This window comes from Hypomesus nipponensis, chromosome 18 (genome assembly GCF_054491055.1).
Source record: "Hypomesus nipponensis isolate SF chromosome 18, ASM5449105v1, whole genome shotgun sequence".
Lineage (NCBI taxonomy): Eukaryota > Metazoa > Chordata > Actinopteri > Osmeriformes > Osmeridae > Hypomesus > Hypomesus nipponensis.
The window spans coordinates 19,313,027-19,340,848 of record NC_140378.1 but is presented as its reverse complement, the minus strand read 5'-3'; the positions used below and the strand labels follow the sequence as shown (position 1 = coordinate 19,340,848).

The 27,822-nt window shown below is 42.2% G+C and overlaps 4 protein-coding genes across 8 annotated transcripts in view; 1 reads left to right on the top strand and 3 right to left on the bottom strand.

Annotated features, from left to right (window-relative positions):
• pex14 (peroxisomal biogenesis factor 14) overlaps positions 1-3,185 on the bottom strand; it is a 50,857-nt gene extending 47,672 nt beyond the window's left edge. For 2 of the 3 annotated variants that reach the window (XR_014732044.1, XM_084679843.1), the window contains exons 1-2: positions 2,997-3,179; positions 1,403-1,450 (exon numbers count right to left, since the gene is read on the bottom strand). Coding sequence is in view for 2 of the 3 variants with exons in the window: in XM_084679843.1 (XP_084535969.1) it covers positions 1,403-1,450; positions 2,997-3,032 (84 nt within the window). In the remaining variant the exon portion in view is untranslated. Of the gene's footprint in view, positions 1-1,402; positions 1,451-2,996 lie in introns of all 3 variants that reach the window. The other variant, XM_084679844.1, reaches the window with a different exon arrangement.
• Positions 2,637-9,124, top strand: dffa (DNA fragmentation factor, alpha polypeptide). Of its 2 annotated transcripts, none has more exons than XM_084679846.1 (6): positions 2,637-2,689; positions 4,346-4,501; positions 4,757-4,923; positions 5,262-5,457; positions 6,182-6,309; positions 7,603-9,124. In XM_084679846.1, exons 2-6 carry the CDS (start codon positions 4,459-4,461, stop codon positions 7,828-7,830), a joined length of 762 nt encoding a protein of 253 aa, XP_084535972.1. In that variant the 5' UTR covers positions 2,637-2,689; positions 4,346-4,458; the 3' UTR covers positions 7,831-9,124. The 2 variants fall into 2 exon arrangements, with proteins under 2 accessions (XP_084535972.1, XP_084535971.1); XM_084679845.1 differs by lacking the exon at positions 2,637-2,689 and adding an exon at positions 3,255-3,487.
• Positions 9,125-10,213: 1,089 nt separating this feature from the next.
• masp2 (MBL associated serine protease 2) lies at positions 10,214-13,823 on the bottom strand. Of its 2 annotated transcripts, none has more exons than XM_084679847.1 (6): positions 13,725-13,823; positions 13,417-13,639; positions 13,126-13,303; positions 12,740-12,871; positions 11,312-11,508; positions 10,214-11,006 (listed from the first exon to the last, which is right to left on the bottom strand). In XM_084679847.1, exons 1-6 carry the CDS (start codon positions 13,730-13,732, stop codon positions 10,830-10,832), a joined length of 915 nt encoding a protein of 304 aa, XP_084535973.1. In that variant the 5' UTR covers positions 13,733-13,823; the 3' UTR covers positions 10,214-10,829. The 2 variants fall into 2 exon arrangements, with proteins under 2 accessions (XP_084535973.1, XP_084535974.1); XM_084679848.1 differs by having other exon boundaries at positions 13,417-13,593; positions 13,725-13,798.
• Positions 13,824-25,580: 11,757 nt separating this feature from the next.
• sst6.1 (somatostatin family member 6.1) lies at positions 25,581-26,880 on the bottom strand. The gene is made up of 2 exons (XM_084680426.1): positions 26,561-26,880; positions 25,581-26,096 (listed from the first exon to the last, which is right to left on the bottom strand). Exons 1-2 carry the CDS (start codon positions 26,663-26,665, stop codon positions 25,866-25,868), a joined length of 336 nt encoding a protein of 111 aa, XP_084536552.1. The 5' UTR covers positions 26,666-26,880; the 3' UTR covers positions 25,581-25,865.
• Between the last annotated feature and the right edge of the window lie 942 nt (positions 26,881-27,822).

Sequence of the window (27,822 nt, the reverse complement as noted above, 5' to 3'; positions counted from 1 at the left end):
GCCAGTTTTGCTGTACGATACTTTGTTGGTGACCCTTGACTACAAACGTTGTGTGGTACGTGCCCTGTGACCTTGTGGGATTAATTGGACTTATTATCATCAACAGACTGTAGAAACTACTTAAACAAGCAAGATACGATACTGTAGGGCAGTCACTCCCAACCTTTTACACTTTGCGGCCCACTTGCATAGCTCAAATATTTGAGCTAGCACTAGCTACTTTTACTGTGTGAGTAAGTTAGATAAACCTTACCTTTGTAATTGTGGATATAGCTCAAAACTTACAATTTTACCCCCTTTTCCCTGTTGCTTAAACGGCAGCAAAATAGGATTATATCTACATTGATGATTGTCATTACGGGAAGACTACCCAAACTCCTCATAAAAACCGGCATTTTGTGTTTGAAAACTAACGTAACTGCTCACTAACGGAAGTTGTTGACTTGGCTTATGCAGTTTGCATGCATTGTGGATTGAAGTGGGCTATGCAAGTTAAGCGGAAATATCACTTGGTCTTTCATCAACGTGCCAAGCGTAACTATTGGCGTTTACGTCAAGATTAATTAAAGGCAAAATGTCATTTTAAAATTAAGAATTTTCATAATAATTTAACAACATTAAATATAAATATTTTGAAATTGATTTATTTTTCATGCTTTGGTTTAAATTGGTTTGGCGGCCCACCTGTATCGCCCTAGCAGACCACTAGTGAGAAGCGGCCTACAGGTTAGGAATTGCTGTTTTAAGACTTCAGTTCACAGAAGCACGCGCCTGCTCTGTCCTTTACGCCCTGGAGAAAAAGTTGACCCCCCCGATTGTCATTGTATAATTCGCAACCTGCTGTAACGGTATCTTAATGGGGGCTAAGTGAGACACTATATTTGAAGAACTTTTCTTAGAGCTCTGAAGTTATAACTTTCGACCACAACTCCTCTGGTCTGCTCTCCCTGGGCAAGTGGATCGGACAAAGATACTCTCTGCTCGCTGGTTAGAAGGAGAATGTACCAGTGTATTCAGCCTTTTTGTGTAGCATAAATGGTTTAGAACATTTTCATATAGCCCTCTCAAGTAAACACGCTTTCTTCTCCAGAGAGAAAACCCATAATAGTACAACCAGATTACAGGTGTTAGTCACTGCAGTCCGTGTGTATAAAGTAAAGGTGAATTGACTTTATGATGTTAAGGTCACTTGATGTTTGGGCCAATACATTCTAACGGTGACACAAAAGCAGTCTTATAAGCACTTAGCTCTGTTCCGAAGAAACCTATAAGCGTCCGTAAGATTTATAGAAACCTCATATGACGAGAAGAAAACATAATTTAACATTCTAAAAAATAAACGTCTGCTCTATTATATCCCATTATTACATTTTGTGGAAGTCAAAGAGAAATGTCGTCTTACCAGCGCTTCTCTGGGGACTGCTGCATTGTCTCCGGACGGAACGCCAGGCTGAAAAAGGCAAAAGACTTAGGTTAGGGCGCCATCTAACGGACAAGTAGAGAATATTGCCGGTTGCAGGACAATGTTTTCCTCAAACGAAAATCAAGCTGATTTTTAAGTATTTCTAATGTAACCAATGTAACATCAGCACATACCCAATTGTACAGCCGATAAATTACATGTGCATGTATGCACACTGATGAACACTAAAACACGGTGTAAATCATTCAATTTAAATTTATGAATGTCTGAAAAGGCCTAATGGTTGACCTGATTACCTTCAAAAATTACACAGAGGCATTTGAGTCATTGTATGTATCAGGGAGCTCCAATCAGAATTGTGAGCCTTTTGCCTTCGCTTGAAATAAGAGCCTTTGTCACATTAGAGCCTTAAGCCTCTGTAATACAGCACCAGTTACAGTACATTATGACCATGGGCCCGCGAGCCGTCTCCTGATCAAATCTAACTCTGTCAGCAAAAGAACTTAGAATGCACATTGACAGATGATCTCAAATTGCAATGACGAGTGAGATACATTGGCCTGTTTGAATTTGGGGTGACTGATCAAGTTAGGGTTAGGGAACACATCAAAAGGTAAGATACAAGAGGCCCCCTATCTTACTCACAAACAGTGTGGACTTCAGCCAATCACTTTTTATTTAGAGGAGAGCAATAGGTCACTAAAATGTTGAGAGAAAGAGCAATTGCACACAAAAATGTCCCACAAGCATAGACATTAGAAGTTGCTCATTTAGGACATTTAGGACTAAGGCTATAGCCTATTTATAATAGGTTTAGATATGCCACCCAAAACAGTCAAGAGGAGCAGCACCTAATAATTCCAATGTATCTGCACCTGTATTTGATACATATGGCAAATAAACTTAACATTTGACAACCTAATATTGATATGTTGTTGGCTGAAATTATTGTTGACAAATGCTTTTTGCAGAATCAGTCATCCTCCTCAAATAAGTGTGGATCATGCATGCATTCAACTGTAGCTATGTGATTTAGTGTAACTAATGATAACAGTAATGTGTAACACACTTCGACCAATACTGAAATGGCTAACTTTGATTAAGTGGATTTGTACAGTTGAAAAGTTGGAGGCAAGCTGAAAGAGCGTTGGACTTCCTCTGCATTTATAGTGTAGTTAGCTAGCTAGCAGTATCATCATTGACCTTTTCTCGTGAGCATTGAACTATTACGTAAGATAGATTGACATCAGGCAAGTTATACGACAGGTACAATTAATGTTGGCTTATACTATAGCTAGCTAGCACATGCTATCTGACAAACTGACAGTTCGGCCTGCATCTGTAACAAACCATGAGAGAATCACTCGAACCCAATGTTCAAACTTTACGCAGATAGTACACACGACTACTTGCTCGCTAGCTTGTTAGCTTGCTAGGTGATGCAGGAACAACTAAACAAGAACAAAGGGAGCGATTCAGAAAATGCAGTCTCATGTCACGGGCGTTTTTCGCGTATTAAATGCGTTGGCACAGTTCAAATCAAATGTTGCTGAAAAAAAGAAAAAAAAGAGACCTGAGTTTGGGGATCAGGTTGATCAGCCGATGCCATCTTTCCAGCCCTCTCCTGGCTTTACTAGCGTGCTTGCTAGCTAGTCACTATACGATAATTTGTTTACTTTGCCCGTCCCGGCCCACGGCGGTTTGGATGCTGCCTATCCGAATGGCGTACTGCTTTCCCACGTACGGGTTGGGCCGCTTTGTCTTTTGACACGAAACGAGGGTACATATCTATTCATTCGTGAATGATTGCTCTTGACTGAACAGGAAAGGACGATTAATCGCTAAAGGAAAACATGATCGTAACTTCTGGAAGTAGTTCCTTGTGAGCGGTAGTGTGTAGTTCATCGGCGGTAAAATAACTTACTGTCGGCTTTAGCTTAATTTTAAATTTGTCTAACGACAGCGACGTGATGACAGAATTAAAACCTTGTAAGGTGTGCAATGTCTCACGGCAGAAATCATACGGCTTGGTGGTTTCTTCTTTAACACAACTGAAGATTAAAGGTAAACAAGTAAACAGGCGTGAAGTATGATGCGTGCTGGCCATTCACAGTTTCAGTATTGTAAGCTATTTAGTTTAGCAAATGTATTAGTAGCAGCGAGGCACACGTTGCAAAGTAGTAACTTCATGAGAAAATAATTACTTGTCTTTGTGTATTTACTGGTCCGTCAGTGGCATCGTTTTTTAAACCTGTGTAGCCAATATGTCCAATGTCCAATATGTTTTTCAGAAAGTCTTACGAACCAACCACAATAATTCATGGTTTTATTGAAAGCCTCTAGCAAAAAAAAGCGTCAACTCATGTGATACTCATGGGCAGTCTCTTGTCTTAGATCTTTGCCCCATATTTCCTTCTTGCGCGGACTTGCCTGACACTATGCATCGCTCCATTCCTAGTGTGCGAATCACAAGGAGGGGTGCATACCTCCCACGTACGTCTTCTGAGCCAAACCTGAATGTTAGAATGCTCCTTTCAGGGCTCGTGGTTTACATTTAAGAAGAAACCTCAGCAGTTGCAACCACATTTTTGCTAAATAAAGAAGTAATGACGCCTTGTTTATTGCTCAACGAGAACACGGCTTGGCACACTGGAAGCAACATTCCACTTGGCTATCGGAATGCATCCTAGCCCGACCACATTCTATGTCTACGTATAGTCTACACGTATGGGACATAATTGTCGCGGACTGAAACATTTCATGTCAGAGAACATGTTCCCGCATTCAAATTATAACCTTGAATCTGACTCCAAATGTCACTGTATTTAATTAACCTTATCAGTTCGACCGTTCTTTTCCGAAATGTCTTGAAACGTGTGTTGAACTACTTTGTTGTTGTTTTTTGTACCATTCCTCCCTTAGGATGCGAGTCTCTTGGCTTCGATCCAGACGCCGTCTCTGTGGTTTTAGAAGATGACGGGACAATAGTTGAAGACGAAGCCTACTTCTTGTGCTTACCACCCAACACAAAGTTCATGCTTTTGCACCAAAGAGAGATATGGGCCCCGCTTAAAAAAAGTGAGTGTTTTTTGTTGTTGATCAAAGCTCCGCTGTAATGTAATGAATATCTTCAATGCCAACATTCAGTTACAGTATAAAATGTAAAACGTTTTTTAATACAACATTTCAGTCAAATCCAGAAACATAAAAGTTGGGTTGTTCTACAAACCAACTCAACTTTTGGGATTAACCCAGTCTGGGCATGTCACCCAGCCTCCCCTATGTCCTCCTGTCTCTGAGACTGACTGACATAGTTTCTCTCTTCTCCTGCAGTTGACGGAGGGACAGCATGGCTGAGCAGGGACTCGATGGACCTGGAGACAGTGGAGGCAGATTCAGTGGACAGCTCCTTGGCTGTACCCCAATCCTGGCAGTCCCTGGCTCAGCAGCTGAGACAAGACCTGGCCAGCATTATCCTCATGTCTGAGGCCGACCTGCAGGTGACCTCACGCTAACACCAACAAAAAGTTATTCACAAACAGCGCGCAGCTTCGCTCAGGTCAAGCTTGGATGTTCCAATAGAAAACAAGGCAGACAAACAGATTTTGTTGCTGACGCCCACTAGCATTGCATTCAGTTAATATATGGTCTAACATTCTAACTAATACGATTAATTCTACTGGATCCCCGTCAAGGACAAAGGAGATACATTGTTGAGTTCTGACAATCGACGACTAGATTCAGGCTGTGTCAGGAGGAGCAGGCTTTGAACATGTCAGACGATCACTGGGGTGAGCCTCCGCGTTTTTGGGTCACGTTTTTTGGTTTCCCCCCCCAGTCCCTGGTGGACGTCCCTGGCTTGGAGCTGGCCTCCGCCCTGGGCTTCCAGGAGAACAAGGCTCAGAACCTCCAGGAGACCCTTCAGAGGGTGTTGGACCGCAGAGAGGAGGAGAGGCAATCCAAGGAGCTGCTCCAGCTCTACCTCAAAGCTGTGGAGAAGGAGGACAGCCAGCCTGCCCTGCCCAGCCAGACCGGTAGGAATGAGAAACATCTGGTACAGATAGCTAAAGCCCTGCCCAGGAAGGACCACCAGGTCTGAATCCTCTGAGATCTCAGAGGAAGTGATGTAATGTGATGGGTGTAAGCAGGATTCGGTGTACAAAGCGTGTGAAAGACACTCGCACCTTTGCGTACTTTTTAGATATGAACATTGTTTGACTAAGCAGGTGTGGGGTGTTGCTACAGGGTGTGCCTTCCTGCCCAGACTAGCACCATAGCCATGAGAATGTAAAATATATCTATTTTTGTTTCAAGCACTGATGAAAGACACACGTGTACTGTGACTTCTCACCCACCTACAGTCATCTGTATGTGTTAAGTGTGTGTAGCCGGTGTGAGTCGGTGAAACTTACTCATCAAGTATGTAACAGGCCATCCGCGTCATTGAACAGCTAGCTTTTCTTTGGCGTAGCTGGTAATGGTGGCGCTTTGGAAGTCAGAGATGGCGTGTTCGATCCTCAATGAAAGATGGATACGGTCTGGAAAACTCTGACGGAACTTGCAAGACCACGTCTGTTACATACGCGTCACGTGTGCTTGGTCGCTAGGGGGAGCCGTTGCTCTGACTACGAACAACCATCCCATCATAAGCACATTATGATTCTGACCATGCACTCCCTTACTCTCATTTTGTTCTGATTCTCTCTGAATGTCAGATGATGTCAGAAGTTTGTGACACGCTTGTTGTTGTGGTGACAGGGGAAGGTGACATGGACGTGCCAGATGGGATGGAGGTAGACTCATCATCAGGTTTCATGTCCAGGACTCTGATGGTCCTGAAGGGCAAGACCAGCCCCGAGACCAGGCTCTCCAACGAGGAGATCCAGGTACTCACCTCTCCTGTGAAAACCACACCTGAGAACACCTGCTTCCTGTCAGTATGACCCCATGACCCCACAGTTACTTAGCTCTTCAGCCAGAATGAGATACGACTGAATGAGGAGAACTAAAGCTGAGAGATATATCGAATATTAGCGATAATATCGCAATAATTTTGACGACAATGTAAAATTTGAAAATATTGTGAATATCGATTTTTGTTGTTGTTGCTGGTCCTTGTGTTGCTTGTTTTCAGATCACCATCTGGCTCCTCTGTGTTCACACACACAGACACTGTTTGTCCACATCCTCACAAAAGAGCATGTGCACAAACTGAAAACTGCACTTTCACAGGCACTATCTTTTGCTCTCTTATTGTCCTGTCACATAAGGACCTCTGCATGAATTGTTCCATGTAAGGTCCATTTTGTCAAGCTGCAAGTACCATGTTATGGCAGCTGCTTAAATTTGCATACACATTTTGTAACAATAGCTGTTCTATCTAAATAGTTGTTGTTTTCTAATGGGGACAAAAGGAAATCATGTATTTTTATTATTTAAATGCAAGTGCAAACATATCGAGATATATATTGAATTGTAACAATTTTGACAATATCGAGATATCAATTTTTATATATTGCCCAGCCTTAAGGAAAACAAGCCAGCGTTTCAATAGGAGATACAGAAGCAGATCGTCTTCTGCAGACTGAAGTGCTTGAGTCCATATCTCCACTAGGTGGCACTATCCCTCCGTGCTTCACTCACCTCACAGTGCACTGCATGCGGTCCTAGGCAAAACGTAGCAATGAGAAGCTCGCTACATGGTCACGCTGTAAACTCTGTCAACAAGTAAGAAGACTGCTTGCGACCTGAGGCGATGCATATTTCGTGTGCGTCATGGTGACGGGAGCAGAGACCTCTCTTTTGAAATCCCCATGAGCATCAGGGAGGAGAAATTGGTCGTTTCCTGAAGCGATTTGTCAAAATGTTTCCCATTTAATAGCTCAAGGTAAAATGATAGTTATAATATTAATATCAGACCACTCTGTTTGAATTTAGAGAACCCTTGAATATGAATCTTGAAATTCCTTTGGGATTAACCAAGTGAATTGAATAATTTCTTTACCACTTATCTGTCCACCTTGAACATCATCAAAAGCACTGCTTGGAGTAGTGGTATTGAGTAAATAAATCCTTTCCGCTTTTTAAAGGAGTTAGCGAGGTTTCCGGCGCAGATTGTGTCTATTTCTAGCCTAGCAGAAACAAAGCTCCCAATCTGTCCCGCTTTCCTCCATGTGCAGATGGTGGTGAGCAAGGGTGCAGCCTCCATGGAACAGGTGCTGGGCTGGGGCCCTGAGAGGATCTCGGCTCTGCTGCAGGCCTGCGAAGGAGAGCTGACCAGGAGACTGCAGAAGGTCCAGGCCATGCACTCTCTCAGCGCCTCCTCCATCACCCCCTCACAGCTGGATGCCACTCTGCCCTCAGCTGATAGCCTGGACCAGCACACGCCGGTCAAGCGTAGCAAGTAGGCTAACACGGTCTCCCTGAACACTGGGGCTGATGAGAGCACACGTGGCCCGCGCCCAAGGGGAGCGATGATAAGCCTCACTGTTGGCGCGAGCCGTTCATGTTGATGTATGCCGCTATCAGGGAATGCTGATGAGGCAGATGGACGAAATTAGCCAAGATAACACATCTGTGAGTTGGGGGGGGGGGGGGGTAAAGCCTATTTGTCATGAGCCAAAATACATTTGCATGTATATATATTTTTTTTTTGCTTAACTCATGTTTATGAGAGAAGCTGGGAGAGGACCACTTGCAGTGTGTGTTGAATGAGTTCTCAAGACGTGGATATTGAACCCTGAAATATGCAGATTTGGGGTTACGTGCATTGTCTGTTCTCGAGGGGTTGCCATGGCTCTCATTCCCAAGCAAGTGATTGATCCTCTACCTTAACAGAGGGAGTCTTAATAAATCATAATTATCTGAGAGAGACAGAAAGTTGAGGAAAGAAGGCGGTAATGGCTCAAAACAATTTGTCTCTGCCGCTGACTCAACAAGTTGCGTCCATCTTTGCCTCTGTCTGTTCATTCTTTAGACCCAACAAAGCCTTACACTTTTAAGTTATTATTATTTTTTGACTCGCAAATCAAGACCACTGTTCAAATAATGACCAAACGATGTGCTATGATATGCAGATATTCCTTAGCTTATATTATAAATTTTACTTAAACTGTGTCGTATAGAAGCCGCCTTTTCTGCACTTGAGTGTTTAGGACACCAGTACCCCCTAATTATAGAAGGGATGAGTGATTGTGATGTAACCACGCATGTGTGCCCATGTGAGTCATGTTTGTGCGTTGATACGACAGCTCTGTGATATCATACCCCCTGGTCTATACCATGAGCACTTCCAGCCTCATTGTCACACAATACAGGGTGGTGTTTGAGAACATGCTACCAGACATGACAGATCCAGGAGAATATTTCACCTTAAAAACAGGCTTATGTTATTTCGGATTCAATAAAAAAAATGGTGTCCTGAACCTGAACGCTCCCTTAAAGGCTGGCATTAGTTCATCCCTTTACAACCTAATTTTGTTCCTATGAAATATATGGTGTTATTGTCATGTTATGTATTAGTAACATGTTTCTATGGGAGCTCTGTGTGTACGTTTTGTAAGTCAGTGTCCTAATGAGGCACTTTGTTTTTGTATGTTTGCTTTGCTGTTGAAAGGAGGCAGAACACTGCTTCCAGTATTACTCTGACCAATCACAGAATGATGTCTTCCTGACTACAATAAACTGTAACTTGAACCGGTACTGTGACAACGGTATTGTTCCTTTTACGTTGAGAAAATGCCTCTAAAGGGCTCGAACGGTGTACGTTCACATGCAGCGCGTGTTTGGGTTTTATTGAGGTATTTTAACGAGGGATGCTGTAGGTGAGCCGCACACCAGACGTAAAGGACGGTTGTGGAGGCTTTGTTAAAAGGTACTCGTTTGGAGGAACATTGGTAACGCCTTCCATCATAATGAACTCGTCGCTCGTCTCCATCAGCGTCAAGCTCCTGACCACAAACCCTGGGAGGAAATCACAGGGCCTGCCAATGGTTATTCAGTCTCCCTGTAAGCAGCTCCATTCAGATGCTAAATACCGTGTGTCACACAGCTGTAATTTTAGAGTTGGTGCATATTGAGTTGAACAGTGTGTGTGCGTGTGCGCGCGCGCGTGTGTGTGTGTGAGGCAGAGTTGCCTTTTGGTTTTGCACAGCTACTTCATATCTTTCAGTGGTTGGTAAATGGAGTTCATGGTGTGTGTAATGCCTTTGGCTTTGATTCGACTGAACCAATCACACACAACTCAGCAGCCTTAGACAAGACAGAGTACCTATGGTAATACTGTTACACAAGGGAGCGCACCACCAACAGCCCAAGTGAATGCGAGTCGTCGTTGTTGTTCCTGCAAAGCGTACAGTTCAGTTTTGTTTTAGAGACAGAGCTGAACAATCATGCCTCCAGATTCGACGCTGTTGTCTTTTAAATGTCAAGGTAATGTCATCTGATGGGTCAGTCTCCATGACTGAACACGTTTATTCAGGCCGACGTGACAGTACACTGGCCTTAAACCTGTGCAGTCCACTCTCCCTCGGAGGAGAGATTGGAAGTTCTTGGAAACAACTACATCAGTAGCTCGTCTGGAACAGAGCTGAACTGAGTTTTTCACAAGACAACTTGAAGACTTGAATCTGATGATAAACTTATAATTTGAATTCAAACAAAGGGGACATGTTCATGCCTGTTACTGTGAACCCTTACTGGGGACTCATCTCTTCTCTATTTCCACAAACAAAGGGAGAGAGACAGAGAAAATGTTAGCGGGCGGATTCTAAAGTGTCCGACAAGAGGCAATTTAATCTGTGTGAAGAACCCTTTAATGGCTATTTTGATAGAGAAAGACCTGTAGAGGATCGAGATGTGCATGAATAATGTATGCAGGTTAACACAATCACCATGAACTGCTTCTACGACACCAGCAGTTGATTTGACTTTCAAAGTACTTCACTGCATTAATTAAATGTTTTTGGTAACAAATTACTGAAGTCCATGCATCAGACTGAAGTCAAGTTTGCATAGGGTGATTTTAGGTTATCTTTGCATTTTGTTGTTAAAGTGATGTTTCCCAGGAAAGGGTCATTGTTATATATTTTGTATGGTTAACTTTCTGACAGATAGTAGTTAAACTATAAAACATTTTACTTTAGAAACTGGTAAATTGGTTCAAATCTTTTGAAGACATCTGACAGTATTAACATCACTTTAGCAACATTATGTATTACTTACCACCAATACAAAAACATTGGAAAATGTGAATGGAAATAATGGCAACAGGACTTGCATCCACAAACCATATGTCTGTAGATTTTTTTGCTAAACCAAATACATAATTTGAATTAATTTGGATATGATTGGCTTTATTCTGCTTGCATCTTAAAATCCATAACATATTGGGTCATATATGTGACATCTATTTCTCACTTTGCTCCTGGGTGGAGGTGATACCAGAGTACTTGATCTTCCACCCTTTGTTTTTCCCTGAGGCGTCAGACCTGAACGTGATGTGGACCTGGTAACTTCCTGTGTCGATCTGTCCCGGCGAGGAAGATCCACAGAAGGGTCCGTACTCCTGGCCTTCGGTTGATATCTTAATATTGGCGAGCAGAAGGAAGATTTGGGAAATCAGCGAGTTCGTTTGCCGGGGGTTTGATTTGTGGTTGCGTTTGACTGTTGATGTATGTCTAACTGACGTAGGAAAGGACAGCGTGGCTATACATCTCAGACGGCAACAGCCGGCTCAGACAGGTTTCCTTCAGAAGCATGAGAAGGAATACGATTACTTATTCATTGGCTCCAGACTTCCCGACTTGTTGTGTTACAGAGTGTCATCAAGGGTGTCACAAGGTTAAAAACAAAATACGTTTTCCCCATTGACGTCTGAGAAGAACTGACCTTCAGGTTGTCGTAGGGACAAGGGACATCGGGGTGACCCTCGACGTCAAAGGGTTCGGGGAAGTCCAGAATGATCCGGGACCCCTGTGGCAGCCGGATGGTGTAGTCACACGTGCACATGCTGGGGTAGGGAGCCGGGTATCCTGGACTAGTCAGCTCCCCTGACCGCTCTGTCAGAACCTGGAGCTGGCACCGCACTAGTCACAACACACACCCGGGCCCAGAAACAATCACACTGTTCATCGATCCACACTCGTTTGCTTTAGCCTGCTACTTTGGAGTTGATTTGTTTTGTTCATGTGTTTATTTATTTATTTTTGAGTGAAGGCACAGTCATTAATTTCTGACCAGCCCCCTAGTGATGCCTTTGATTTTCTGTTAGATATGGTCGAGTGGAAAAATGCATCTGGAATTTTGAAAAGAGTAAGTTTTGCTGAGAAAACAGCTTTTAATTTGAAAACATTAACCTTGTTATTTAATGTGAGTTAACTGATGCACCATCACACATTTCCAAGTGAATAGCTGAAAGTCAGAAAGTACCGGAAAATGTGACAACAACAAACTGACATTTCAAGGAGGCTGACTAGCTGTAATTTTGTATAATTAAAAAAACCTTAAAGGGGGTAATCAGTTTTGCCCACTCATCCCACACTATCTGGTGTCACATTTTACTCAGGCAAAGAATAACAATTTAAGACACGTCTCCGTCAGTAATTGTGATTAATTACCTGGCATCAGTACACTATTAGGGCTGCAAACAGGTATCCATTTTCAAAGCCTTTTTCAGTGTGGGTCTCCCTTGGGAATCGACAGTAATTAACCCGGCCCTGCACCGGCTGCCTCAGATCAACTGCCTCTTACATCAGTCGGCTTCTCCAGTCTCAAATTAGTTGGCAATCACTCAGGCAACATGATAATGGGCTACTGTCTCAAACACAGCATGCCCTCTTATATTAACGAGGAGTACATTCTCATACTTTAAAAAGAACTATTAACTTTTAAATAAAACATGCCAATGCCATACCAATCCGATGTGTTTAATTTGAAGGCTAAACTTTGACAGTTTAGCACAATGCTGCTCGCTTTTAGTGCTATGTGTCTATTTTTTATTTTTTTTACCCACAATCTGTAATAAACTTAAACATTATATGGATGTATTTATTTGGCATTCCATGGAGTTGCTGACGTAGGACTGGAATATGGGACTGTGGTTCAACTGGGAGGTCAGTGAACCTAATGATGATCTCTGACTTACATATCACGAGGGCATTCAAACATGTTAATTGTCGAATCAATAAAATACTTCCGTGACTACACACCATCAATCAGTATCTGACTCTGTCTGACACTGGATGAAAGATGGTGAAAAGGTTCATGTGTCATTATTGTTGAATAATGTTGTGATCAGGAGTCTCCCAATTGTCTTACCAGTGCAGGATCTGTTGTTGTCATGGAGAAGGTATCCCAACCTGCATGAGCAGTAATAGCCACCAACATAATTGTGACAGTAATGATCACACACAGCCTCCCCCTCCACCAGGCGCAGACACTCGTTGACATCTACGAAACCAGTCAAGACAGAGAGAAGAGCCGGTTACTTCACAGAGCAAAAGTCTACCAAGAACCTAGTTGACACGGAAACAAACAAAAATGTTCCCTTTGTATTCCCTAAATACAAAAATATATGAATGATATAAAATGGCAAATATATAACTCCCAACAATCACAATAATAACAAACTTCACTAAAAACGTTTTTTCTGCATGTTGTTGGATCGGGATGACATCAGCAAAGGTGCGAAGCGCCCACATCACCTTCGGAGGTGTAAAATGCGTGAAAGCCTGTGAAACGGCCCTCGTTAGAGTAGTCGCTCCTGAAGACCACAGACATAGTGTTCCCGGCCGACAGGATGACCGTGTTCCTAGGAGCGTCCTCATATCCTTTCTCTCCGTCGCCACAGAAACGCAAAGTCTCATTTGCCTCGGCCAGCACCTAGTTCGATCACAACAAAGACGTCAAGCTGAGTTGAAACACAAAGGATAAAAAACAAAATAAAGAAAAGTACAGTTGGTTCCTGGGTGGAGGTAATTGCTAGCTTGGCATACCTGGATGTAGTCATATTTGCAGTTCTGTGAGGGCTCCAGGTTGAAGTGGGTGAAGTAGAGTTTGACCCGGTGACCTTCGGGAACGCTGATGTTCCACACGGCGTGATGGTTGTTAGGGTACGGGCGGGGGAAGTCTGGGGAGGTGAAACTGCCAAACAAGCCGGTCATCTTCACCGTCTGGGACACGGGAAACAGGGCGACCAGGGCAAACACACAAAACACACTGGGGGAAATAAGGCCAAGACTTCACCACACAAACTCCACAAGCTTCCTTCATCATCAGTGAATAAACAACAACAAAAACATACTCATCCATCGTGGCCGTTGCAGGTTGCCAGGAGGTGCAGTGTAACAGATTGCCTTTTGTGTTGTTTCAGTGTGGCTAACTGATTATCTGTGAACCCTGTGTCCTTGAGGTTAATGACCGTACTACAGAGCTTAGAATCAACAACGAATGATGGACAGATCAATTCCTCCATCCGTGTTGACTATTTGCTCCCAACGCTGCATTTCTCAGTCTGTGTATTAGCGATGATCCTACAAACATTCAGTTTAACTGCTCCACATTTGTGCTGCAGCCTATTTCAAAAGGGAAAGTTAACTGAAAAAAAGTTGAGAGACTTGGGAGAGGTCAAAATGATCACATGATAAAAGCTATAGAGGGATTATATTTAGTCATGCTACTTGTCTCATTCATGAGTTACCAGAAAGTGTTGAGTTGGTTGTCTGAAAGGCTGTGAGTTTGAGTAGGAACGCAATGTATGGACATGTTTTGTTTATATAGCCTAATAATGTTGACGTGTCGCCAATCTACACTGACGATGACTGCATATGCAAAAAAACTAATACTGGCTTACTGGAACATGCTTCAGACAACTGAGAAAGCTTTTCTTGTCCCAACAGACAGTGATGATAATCAGACAGGATAGGGGCAGCTAATTATTTCTGACCTCGCTATTATAATTGCTGGGTTGCGTGATGTTTGAATAAAAAGGTGAGAAACATAAATACACAGTCCTCTAACATTCTAAACATGCTTGTTTACACCTAATTATCAGGGGATGGAGTGATAAAGCGGCGGAAAAAAACTAAAGCTGTGTGTTTCACCGATGAATGGCAATATAATACATCCGGTTTGGAGGGGTTGGGGCGCGGGGGAGAGGGTTGAGGGGAATAAAGAGTAGCACCTGTACTGCTCCAATTACGACAAGAGCAAAATAGATGCAAAAGGTTTTTGTAATAGAAAGGCTATTCATTCCCACACTATGGCTTGTCGAAATGACACCGCATTTTTGCAGTTATTATAAAGTGATAGGGCCTTTCAACTGGTAACAAATGCTTGCTAAGTAAGCTTATAATAGCCCCCCCCCCCACCTCATCCCCCCCCCCCCCCCCCCAATTTCCATTGCACCACAACTCTAATGGACTATGTTGGTGCTGGATTATAATAATCATCTATGTAAACGTCAGTGGTAATTTCCCTTTGCTGAAGACCCGTCTCATTATCCCCTTTTCATACCGTAGCATAACCTCTGCCTCCTCTTCTGGAAGGGGGTCTGGAGCCGTGGAGCCTCTGTGGTTGATTGGGCTTGGAGGACTTACTGTGTGTCTCATAACCGCTAACGATGGTGTGCTGCAAAGCACCTTTTGATGGTCAAGTGTGTTTCTGTCTGGTGCAGAAAAGGATACATCTCCTTCTTGATGAGTCTGACGTTTTATAAACCAGACGTCGGGACAGTATCTCTGTCACAGAGTAACACGGTCCTTCATGAAGAACATGGAGAGATAAAAGAGATGACAATGCAAAGAAGGTGCAGAGGAAGAGAGGAAGAGAAAGAAAACAAATGTATAGTTCTGGTAGTTGAGATGCATTCACGACACTTAGATATCGTGTTATGACTGCCTGGTGCATTAGCATAGCACACTGCCCCTAACGTTTTTTGAAATAATTAGGCCTATATTCTTCTATCTTTGTGAGAAAGAAAATCCGATGAAAACTGCAATTACATGCTGCCAATAGGCCTATCAATCTTTTTGTACTCTTTAAGCTCTCTATTTGTGATTTTAATGACCTTATTTACAGAAAAATAAAATGTCTGGGGAAGGAGGAAAATACTAATACTGTTTAAGAGGAGATTAATGAATAGAAACAGATTTTCAGGCTGAGCTATCATTGTGGCATGTGGCTGTCAAACTGATTATTTTAATGAATTGGATATAGGCTACAGATAAAAAAAATAAAAGACGCGACTTATCAATGACAGTCTGATTCGTCTTCCACCAGTTAGATAACTAAAACTCACAGTGCTTTGTTTAGGCACACAGTATACCTTTGACTTGTATTGCACTTGTAGAATCGCACTCATTCACCCTACGCTGGTTCGTCTATTGATCGTAACGACCTTTGAGCATGGGGTGTAATCGTGTTGTTGTGTTCCAATAAGTGACGAATCCCTGCTTCCTTAATTGTTGTAATCTTCGCCATCAGACTCTCATTCGCCAATCTAACACCAGAAGAGGTTTGTCAAAATCTTTCCAGTTTCTGATTGTCCATCCAGGCAATCAGAAACGGTTAATCAGCCCAGAGGAAGGATTACATGATGAAAGTTGTTCAGCTCTACCAAGTTGCAGAGTCCAAATAGGGGATGGGCATAGCTCAGTGGTAGACAAGCAACTTGTTGGTCCTCCCTGTACCGTGCTTTTCATAAAAGCGTCTCCTTAATGAAAACATTAGTCTTTTAGTCTGTCCAGCTGTCACGTGTGAATGCATTTCACATGTGTTTGTGAAATTTCTGTCTGACTTATTTCCTACAGAGCCACTCATACGTTTTGGTAGTGCTCTGAAAGGCATCACTGACGACATTCAATATCACTGTGCACGCACCCATTGCCACCAGAGAAAAAGCTGAAAACGATGGGCACGTGCGTCATGAATTACCCACCCAATTTAACATACGCAACTTCAATGCTTAATTTATGCGCCCATACCCAGTGATAAACAGTTCTCCACATATACTCAAAACAGGCTCTTTTTATTCCAGCACGCGCCAGTCACTGCTCACCATGAGTTCTTTCTCCAGCTCGCTGTACCATAGATAATGAAGTGCTTCCTCATAAGGAGTCAGCCAGTCATTAAATTGGGAATAGGCCGCATGCGATCAATTGAAAAGAGAACACGACAATGACAGTAGCCATGTTCTGATGTCGGAGGGTGGAGCCGCGGAGCAGGGCGAGAACATCGGATCAATGCGAAACCCAGATGTGGCGGAGGGAGGAAGAAACAGCAAGCTTTGCTTCTCCGATCCGCGCTCGAGCGGATAGAGCTCCCCAGGCCCCCACGCGACCTCACAACCCTCCTAACAGTCTCGCTTTGACACCTCCGAGAACATCTTCGTCCGGCTGCAAATGATACCCGCCCGATAATGGTAATGTCTCACAGTTGTCAAGGGATACCTTAGTCGGGTATAGCAACCTTACTGTGGCACAACGTGTGTCTCTCTTTCTAACTCTCAAAACAAGCAATCACGCCAGTGTCTTCGCCGCCCACATACTAGTGTGGCGTATTGTAATTAACGACATGAATACGGAGGATGCGTTCTAGATTTGAATACCCGAGAACAAGTAAAAAGCCACCACTGCAATTTCACGGTCTAATTTCTAGTTAGGTATTTATGAATGTGTAATGATGTTCCTACCTGGTAATCGGCCTAGTGTACTTGGGCCACCACCTACATTATAGGGTATAGGCCTGGATTAGACTGGTGAAATTTGTAACACACGTTGGCCATACAGCATATTGTCTCAGAGACGGAAGTCTGACGTAAGGTAGCCTACATACTTTGCAATTAAAACTCTCTATAACCTATGCAAGTAATGACAATAACTATGTGACTATGTGATGACCTTGTGAAAAGCAAATCAAGGAAACAGCTTTATGAGTACTATAATGACACGTATGATGTCACGGACACTGCCCATGCTGTATATTGTCTCAGAGACTGAAGCCTTTGATGTAGCATACAAACATTGCCATTCAAACTCTCATAAAATATATTACATGTACAAAAGCCAATGCTTAATGTGTGTGAGTGTGACAGACAACCTCATGAAGAAATAAACCAAGAAATAATGACCCCCCCCCAAGCCTCACAAAAACAGAATGAAATAAACAGAGAAAACAAACTAAACTAAACAAAAGGTTCTCCTTCAGTTCTTTAATAAGAACAGTTGCCTTGCCTGTGGCACGAGGGTTAGATGTTCACCACATGGAACACAATTGATTGGGTGCCCTCAATATTCCGGGGACATTAGCATTTCTTTGTACTTCAGGGGCCAATCATGTTCTGTTTATGGTTTCCATTACTGTAGCTACCGCTGTAGGTCAGCCTGTGGTTGGCGGGAGAGTGGCAAATGACAAGCACCCACACGTCCTTATTCCAGTTTCTCTGTTGGAATATGGAAGGTGAGGTTCGTGTCATCGCTGTAGAAAGGACCAGAGAGACATTACTTAAGAAGGTGGTTGAGATGCTTTGCTGCAAACTTAGGCCCTCTTGAATCAAGGAGATTGGATTTTGCCTATTGAATTTCTATATCAGTACTGTTCTTAAAATATCTGACTTCAGGTGTGCTATTTATTAATGCCCAGGTTTAGTACAGATACCTCAGAATGCATTTTTTTACTTTTTAAAAGAAAAGTATTTCTAAATTGATATTACAGAACTACATTTGTGTGTGGTGTGTGTAGTATAATCAGTAGGCTATTTTGTTCTGATATTCTAGTAGAACGTTAGCTGATATTTTTCTAACTTCTGCCAACCTTGTCTCAAATTGGAATGTAACCATACTTTAAATATACATAACACTCGTTTGTAAGCCCTCTTGAAAACCTCAACCATCTTCTACAGTTGTCTGGTGGTGGATCTAAGAATGATGAAAACGACACCAGGAAAAAACACAGCAGAAGTGCGTCACCTCAAACTGGAAATAAGATCGACTTTCCTCCACCTGTACCGCAGCACCTTTTCCTGTTTAAACCTTGAAGCTAATGATCAAGAAAAGGCTTGATGAATACATGTTGAGACCCTTAACATCGAAGCCTAGTCTGACGTCAGTCTGCCATTAGTCTTTCAATTTGCTCCCCTGCACCTCTCCCTCTTCGAGAGAGGTGCGTCCATTTCTTGGCTGTTCTATCCAGGACGCAGCATCAACGATTTAACACGCCGCCATAAGGCGGTGAGCCGGTTAGATGACACTGGGAGCCGGAAAACAATGATGAGAAATGGAACACAGCTGCGGCTCGAGTTACTGCATTCCAGTCTTCATTAGGACCGAAACGGTGAAAAAAAGAAAACGTCAGATTATCCGATCATGCCAAGGCAAGTTTAAGTGACACTGAAATGCGGCAGGTAATGGTCTCAATGAATTCATTGAAATGGCAAAGTATCTCTTGTGACCTCAACAGCGCCCCCCCCCCCCCCTCCCCTTTCATATTGGAAGAAACGGATTGTTTTCTATTGTTTTAGATGAGTCTGGTGGAAAATGATATGTGCGGAGTGGCACAGTGTGACATTTCTGCGAAAAAGGACCCTTGCCGTTGCCTGCTGTAGACAATGAAGATTTGACACGTTGTTCAGGGGCTAAGTATTGATGCTGTCAGCGCACACTCCAGTGTGTTGACATTTAACGTCTAAATGCTTTACATCACCAGGCGCGTCTTCTTATCTACAGTAGCACCTAGACTATTTGACACAAGAGGATTCCACATTGTTAGAGCGACTGCAATCAGGAGTGTCATTCCACAAGGGCCCAATTGTCCACATGGAGTTGTAAGAAGAGAGATGCATTCTGGGAGAAATACTTGAGGTTTTCGTCCACTGCTGTGGCAACAAATCCATTTCTGGTTCAAAGGTCTCCAGAGGCAGAGCTAATTTCGTGCTCTAATCGTGAGAGGCAGGACTGTGATTGGGACTGTTATTGCACACATACAAGACATCAATGTGTTGGGAGGTGGTCCCAAAAGTTAAAGGTGGTCAGACACATTACCTAGGGATGCTTTTTCTTCACTTTTATCTATTTCCTGAGATGGCACTCAGGACAGCTAGGGCACAACTGAGGGAAAAGTAAACTGAGTCAACCAATGTCACTCGCTCTTCATTTCAGATTACATCTAAACTAGCTGGTCATAGGAAGTAGGTCCTATAGGTCACTAACGTCACGTCAGTGAAATAATCATTCCAGAAATTTAAAAAGAAGTGGATTCAGATATTCAGTACGAGTGAGATGAGAGTGAGTGAAGTTGGATAACCGTTATATGTGATAGCATCAACATGGCTATATTGAACATTAAGTTACATACAAATTGTACATCAGATGTCTTAGAAGTGCCCCACATGTAGCACCACCAGGGAATACATGTAAAATACAAGATTGAAATGGTCACTCATTTTGTTAACAATACAACATTGATCAATCGCTTTTCAATGTCCCGGGGTCACTATGGTAACCAGTATCTCCCAAATCCCATCCTCCTGCATGTGGCATCTAATTTTCTCAGCTGTGGACTCAGCATTGAGCGTTATGGAAAGAGACATAATGATCTACTTTTACCCAGCCAAATAATCATACCACACACCATCAGCCATTATAACAGCATACTGCAGCTCCCCCCCCCCCCCCCTTCCTCTCCATCAGGTGAACCAGAGATGAACATTCTGGGAGAAAGTGGGTAGTTGCATCGGTATCAATTCCACCAGGGTACAATATAACAGCTGTGGTCAGTTGCATTCAATTTCCCCAGGAGTCAAGGAACAATACTTGTGGATGTGAATCGCTGGTCAGCGTGGATTTTTATGCCTTCAAAGTACATTTTAAGATATAATAATGTGTGACAACATGTTGTAGATAGTGGGTGAATCTACCAATTTTATATTCATCTCATATGACCATTGATAAAATATATCCTGCAGATGTGAATATTAAGGTAATTAATTCACTACAAATCTTTAGTTTTGGAAGAGAAGAGCACAAATAATGTAGATGTAGAACTTACTCTGCATTTCATTTTAATATGAATCCATAGTTTTTTACAATTACAGAACAACAATTTACAGAACTACAATTTTGTCGATGTTTATTTAGTGACCAATGGCTAGGTGCTAGTCTAAATGTACTTTTAAATGAAGAGACTGTGGGCTCATGGACTTAGAGTCCAATCAGTTGTGCCAAAGCCCTGGTCCAACCAGGAAGCCTCTTAAAGTTTAGTATAATGTTTATGGACCAAGGTCCGACTCTTCATCCTTGGAGGTACGGCTGGGCATCACAACACCTCTCTGCCAGAGAAACCCAACTGAAACATCCACAATCCCCCCTGATAGACCAAAACAAAACATCATGAGTATATGTAGCACACTTACTTAGCAACAAAAAAGTCCTGACCTATGTATGGTATGATGCAATGTGTGTAATAACAGTCCCAATTACTGTTCTGCCTCTCACGTTTAGAGCACAAAATTAACTCTCTGCTTCTGAGGACCTTTGAACCAGTAATGGATTTGTTGCCACAGCAGGGAGAACCGGTTTTCTCCCAGAATGAATCTTTCTGCTTATGACTCTGTGGACAGTTAGGCAATAGTGAAAGAACACACTTGATTGCAGATTCTGAGCACAGTTTGTAAATCGCTTTGGATAAAAGCTTCTGCTTGATTAAATTTAACTAAGTAATGGAATTACTTCATTGCATCTTCAATGCTGAAAACTTGTCAAAATCTCCTACGCAGAGGTCATCATAATCCAAATGTACTCAGTTCTACCACATTATTTCGAGAAAATATCTATTACACATAACAATTTCCTTTACTAGATGACATTTAATGGTTTCTTGTTTTCGAAATGTCTCAACTAGCCAACCATTCTGTGTCTGCCCATCTCAAATGTCAAAACTAAACAAATTGAGCAGGACGGGCAAAGATGAATAAGACTGCTGCAGGCGTTGCTTCCACAGTCTGCAGGTTAATCAAGTGAGAGTCCTGGCCAAGGGACTTATTTATTTGTGTTTTTACCCATACTCAACCCCTGTGAATGATTACACAGTTACACAAAGCCTTGCATTTTGCCCAACAAAATATACACATCATACACAGTTTTAAAGAGAGATAAGTCTTCTTTGTTTTTCAGTTTGAATATTGACAAAAATATGCACCTGAAACCCCTATATTCTCCTTTGAACCAATGCCTTTATTGTGCAAGTCCTTCGATTGACCTACCCCCAAAACAATCAAACAATCTAGGGTGAACTATTGTTTTTTTGTTTTTTTTTCCCAATCACCATCACCGTCAATTAGTTTTTGTACAGGATGATTTATTTTGCTTTCTGACCATGTTCAGCATTGATGAAACACCCATGACATTAAGGAAGGGCCCTTATACAACTCGTCTTCCCACACCTTCCCATGGAGAACAAAGACTACATAATTAGGTGTTAATTTCGGCCAAAGTGAGAAACGATTTGGCATTTTCTGTCTTAGCCTTTTTAGATCCCGCTGAGTGAAAATAGAATGTGTCAGACATGCAGCGTTCTGAGATGGATGTTCAGGACGTCGTGATTTTAAAGTTTGGGGGTCCATGCAGGATGTGAACGGATATACAAAAGAATCCCAAGATTTTGGTTATGAGTTTAAAATAGTTCCTGGTTTGACTTATGACAATTAAACTTGTCCCAACTTTGATGCCGGAAAAAAAAAAATGAATGTGACCCCTTGAAAAGTATTAGTAAACCTCATGACTTTGACATCAGCCAGGCTAAAAATATGTCCTGATCCCTTGCTGTAACACCTTTTCCTCCTCATGTGCCTCCATATTGCCCTCTGTCCACTCGCCAAATGTCAGCCTGGGTATGTTCCAGGCTGCTGGCTGCTTACAGTCTTTCTGAGATGTCCTTGATGTTCAAGAGAGTACAGCTCTGCGTGCCTCTCTCACAACTTACACTGAACTGAAAAAAGTTTATACTCCTCAACCACGGCAAATGTCGAAGAAATTATGTTCAGGATGAAGGTCAGTTGGAATGGAAAATAAAATACCTTTTATGAAATATCTTTCATAGTTTCGTCTGAATCAATTGTGAGTAATAGTCCATAATGGACTGAGTAGGTCCAGGAATAAGTTCAACTGGTTCAAAACGGTTTTCAAGAAACAACTACAACCATCTAGAATTGGATTTCTTTGAAGCTTTTTCCCTTTCTACGTAGGAAAGGGTACCAACGAAGGCAATTACTTAGTTATTTCTAAATACATGCAAACATAAAGTCACAATTTAATTAGAATTACACAGTTAGGATGAAACTCATGGCGTCTCCCCCCTTTCAGATCAAAAGCAAAGCAGGAAAAAGGCTTTGGTTGTAGGCATCAGCTTTGATGTTACTTTGCTACGTTTTCATTTCAGCTCAAGGGTAAAGGCGAGTGGACAGCGTCTCATTTGACGTGAATTTGTTTTGTTTCGTCATTCAGGTTCCTCAGACATTTATTGGAATACATTTTCCTTCCTCCTACTGTGACAGAAACATCAGTTTTACACAGAATAGTTAGTAACTCGTGTCATTTATAGAAGGCTTATCTCTTCTGCAAAAGGTATCCGGGTAACTTGACTAGCCTTATGGATTGTTATACATATCCATCTGGGAAATTGTCCTTCGAAACTGTTTGGAAAAGGAAGAAATATGTGAATATATGAGAAAAATATGTGGCAGGTGATTGGATGTACCATCTGTCTATAGCCGTCTACCACAGGCTAACTTCATTTAATACAGTTGTTGAAACATAATGATATGGTTTCAGATTGTATCTCTACATTGTAAGCAGTTTATTCAAATGACCTTTGAGCACTGTGGTGATTTTGCATTGTTCTCCAGATCTTATTGTGAGATGAAAAGAAGACAACAATTGTTTAACAAGCAAAAAAACATACCTACGTAAGGAAATTGACCTGTCTTTCCAGAGAGAAAGGGAGAGAGAGATGCATTTACAAGTAATCAACCATTGCCCAATTTCAATCATTCAGCCATCAGATCAGTAATGAAAACTGTGTTACACACATGCAGGACCAAGTAAAAGGTGGTTATTGCATCAGGTGTGGGTACTTTTGTCTCCTGGCCAGACACCTGAGTATCTGCTGGTAGGCCTACATATTCAGTTTTCCACATTTGTCTGTCAATCCTGGTTTATTCAAACCATTACTCAGTGCCAAGTCTTACCTAAGCAGGCAACAGGATGTTGAATTACAGATGATGGGGAAGATGAGGTAGGACGCAATGTAGAATGTTTGCAACCCCTATACAGAGCTGGTAACCACACTGTTTCAATATTCTATCTGACCATTGAACAATGCCAGCGACAATGCCACCCCACCCCCCCAAAAAGTATTTAAAAACTGTATAAGGAAGTAATTTTTCAGAAGTAGTTCGGAAAGATTCATCAATGACAGGGTTGTAATTACAACAACATTCGGGTCGTGAAAAGCCAGCGCGGCAATTTGCCCGTAGCAGCACGCTCGCTGGGCTCAAGAGAAAGGTCGATATTTCGTTTGTTTACGGTAACTAACTAGTAGATGTTTCTGCTCAGTATTCCAGCCCTCCCCATCTTTGGAGTTAATTGAGCAGTCATCAAAGCCAGTGTGTGTCAAAGCGAGTGTAATTGTTGTGTGATGGAGCAGGTAGCAGTGATGGCTATACAGGGCCTGTATTGTCTTCCAAATAAGCCCGGTAGTAATCATATTAATTGTGCTTCACGTAAATATAGCAATTGAGTTATAGATGTTCTGAAATTCAGTCCTAGTAGATTTCAAAATTGCTTACGATGCCTCAGCACTCAGAGAGAAACAAACATTTTGATTTCACTTCTATTTGTATTAAATAGCCTAGCAGCAGCAACCTACCTGCATCATGCATCAATGGTAGGCTGACTACTGCACCTGCATTTATTTTCGCGCTTTGACTAGACTACTGCAGTATGAACACTAATAAACCGATAGTATCACAATGCCACACATTTTTTTTCAACAGGATGTTTTCACTGTAGCAAACGTGAATGAAAACCTAATTTCAGTAACATCTACAACATGTGCTGATGCAAGCTTCAGGGCTCCTTTGCACCTTATAGCCTAACTGGGCATGAAACAAGCAACCCCGTGATATGTTGCTAAATTTAACTTTCATCAACAAAGCTACAATGGAAAATAAAGTTTGTCACATTTCTCCAATGCGTCGTTTGATCCTCATGTTCAGTAGACCTACATGGCTCAATATAAGCCGTTATTGCGATAAATCGTTATTATACCCCATGCATGTAGGCAACTCACTTATGTGTAGAATATCGGAATAGGAATCCCGCTCAGCCCAAGTAAGTCATGCTCCATCCTTTCAATTTGTTTCTGTGGTGAAAGTAAAAGATACATGAATCCTCCGCAGAGTATTTTAATGATAAATAATCTACAAATAAATAAGAAAATATATAATTGTATTCTTATGATCTAAAATCCAGCATTTGAACACTTGTATTGTGACTGGCCCCTATATTTGTAGACGTTTTATGACCTGTGATTTTTCACTGAGCCGTATGTCTCAACTTGTGACCAGGAATAAATGAGCGTTGATGCCCCAAGGGACATATAAAACAGAGCATTTAGCTCAGAGAGATATTTCATCTTTTTAAATTTGATTCCCCCCAACAACCATTTCAATTCCATAGTCGTCTGAAACTGAGTATCCATCAGGTACCTGTTGTGTACACAATTGAACAATTCCCAGTGTTGTGAGAAATGCACCAACCTTGTTACCTGGTTGAATACATTATTTTACATGAACTGCTGACTTACATGAAGTCATCAATGACTTGAATAATCACCCCCAAAACACAGTTATTTGCCAATGACTGGATTTACCAGGCCCGGTTGACCATTTCTATAATGTATTATGTGGTTAAAGACTCAGTGTTTCATAATGAGAAGTTTAATTATTGCAGATAATTGGTCTTTAACAGACTCTCACAGCGTAGAGTACTGAGAATCTTAGTGGCTGTTAAACGCTGGTACACAGAGGAAACAGGAGATTGAAGACCAGCTCCATACATGCAGCACAAAGACCATCACCCAAACCAGATACCATAATCATGCTTTTATTATATTTGGATTGAACTTTAAATAAAGAAATACATACATAAATAGATACATAGATAAATCGTCGATAATCAAACAAGACAGACTGTGTCAGTGAAGTCCATTGAGATTTGCTCGCTCAGACAAGAGTGCATGATATGTACAGTTGGGGTCTACCGCAGTTCATGGATTCTCGTTGGGTTTCACAAGTTGGGTTTGGAGCTGAGCATCAACCTGGGAGGACAACGTAGGTGGGTAGGTAAGTAGGTAGGTTGATAGGTAGATCAGTTGAGCGTCACGGGCACTGTTAGCAAGAGGTGAAGGTTTTCCAGAAGAAGTTTTTACAAGGGGCTTTGCGGTCTCTCTGTGGGAGCTGTGATAGCCGGTTGTAGACAGCCCTCTCCTCCAGGCGAGACTCCAGAGGCTCCTCCAGGTCCAGGGAAGACACATCCCCTGGCAGCATGTTGGAGTCTGAGGCACCGTCCAGCAAGCCTGACACCAGCTTCAGAATCAGCTGCTTACGCTCTGTACTCAACTCCTGAGGGCAGCAGACAGTCACAACAAAGCATGCGTGTGAACACATTCACATCAGCCATTTAGAAAGAATGATTTTTTTTTTTTTTTTTCAACGTGTCCCATTTTCATGCTTTATTTGCAGGTTATTTTCTATAAATAAAACTTGAAAATGAAATTGTATTAAACATAAACAATATTTTGTGTTGAATTTAAATGTTTGGTATGTTAACCAAGAATCACAAGTAAGGTATGTTATCACTAATGTCAAACAAATTGATTTAAATGTAATTTAAAAACATAATTTAAGAAATCCAAATAACTAACAAACACAATTTTTTTTGTGTATTTTTTATTTTCTAATACAATATTTAGAAAAACTCTCAAACGAAAAGACAACACTTAAATCATCACATCAAGTTTGAGGAGAGTTTTCCCCTACAGTGACGAATAAAGTCAGACCAGTGTTTGTGTTTGTGTTGTACTCACCCGGTTCGCCTGGATAGGGCTCCTCTCTTCCACAGGAAGCACGGCGGCTGCTCTCGCACTGTACAGGACCCCCATGAGAGCTGCTAAAACGACCAGGAGCTGCATGCTGAGAGGAAGCAGGATACGGGCTGCACTCACGCACTGGAGCAGCAGACGGAGAGAGAGAGAGAGAGAGAGACTGGAGGAGCGTTCAGAGTTCCTTTGAGGAGCGGAGAGTGGAGTAGAGTGGATGGACAGTTGCAGTGTTGGTGGTGATTGCCTTGGTTAGGTTGCTGTCTCCTGGATTTTGAAGGGCTGTAGATTCTTAAGCTCTACCCCTGAAGTCCCCTCCTCCTATATAGCCTTCCCCCACCCCTGCCCATCGCTGACGTAGGGACCGGTGGGTGTCCGGAGGCAGGGGCAGTGATGGAAGTATGTGTGCGTGGAAGGGCGGGGGGGGGGGGGATTGATGCAAAGGGTCAGAGGAAAACAAATGGTTTCAGTTAACCCCTTGACTAATGACGAGAGGTTTCACTCATCTGGCATACCTGGGCACACCATCTGCTGCCTAACAGTCATCCCACGTCCTCATGAACGTGTCTCATTCTGGGGTCGGCACCCAGGGCAAGGGGTGCTTTTCTGGGCAAGCAGACAAAGCACAGTATGAGACCTCACAGCACCATGTCAGGTTTTGTCTTTATCAGTGGTGAGGTAGGATGACTTTCGAATACATTCAAGTTATGATCACGTATCGTAATATAACCGTTTAACGAAAAGGATAAACCAAAATATTTGTATTTTTTCCCCGCAACAAAGAAACCTTACCCTAGCCACCTAGCAACCAGGGCCAGAGTTGTTAACCCGTCAGTTTAAGTCCAGTCATTCTCCTTCAGCTCCGACCGACAGCTACAGATTACTATTGAACTGTCTGACACTTAGGGAAGCTTCTAGTGCTCACACCAACACCAGCACACAGGGAAACGATGACCATTCAGTCTGAAATGACCAGCAAGGAACCACGCACAGCACAGAGGCCTATTAACTGAATGTTTTTTGTTTTAAAATCAATTTTAGTTTCAGTTTTAAGTACATTTTGAGGTTGATTTGCTGTTTGTAACGACTACAAGTAGGATTAGAATGAGAAATTTAGAAAGATGGTTGCAGTGTGAAACTATTTGAAACATGACAATGTTAATTATTCATTGTGAAATTCTTTGATTGTTACATTTCAGCTGTGTGTGGTTCTGACTCATTGATTGTTCCTAGCACCATGGGTTCACAAG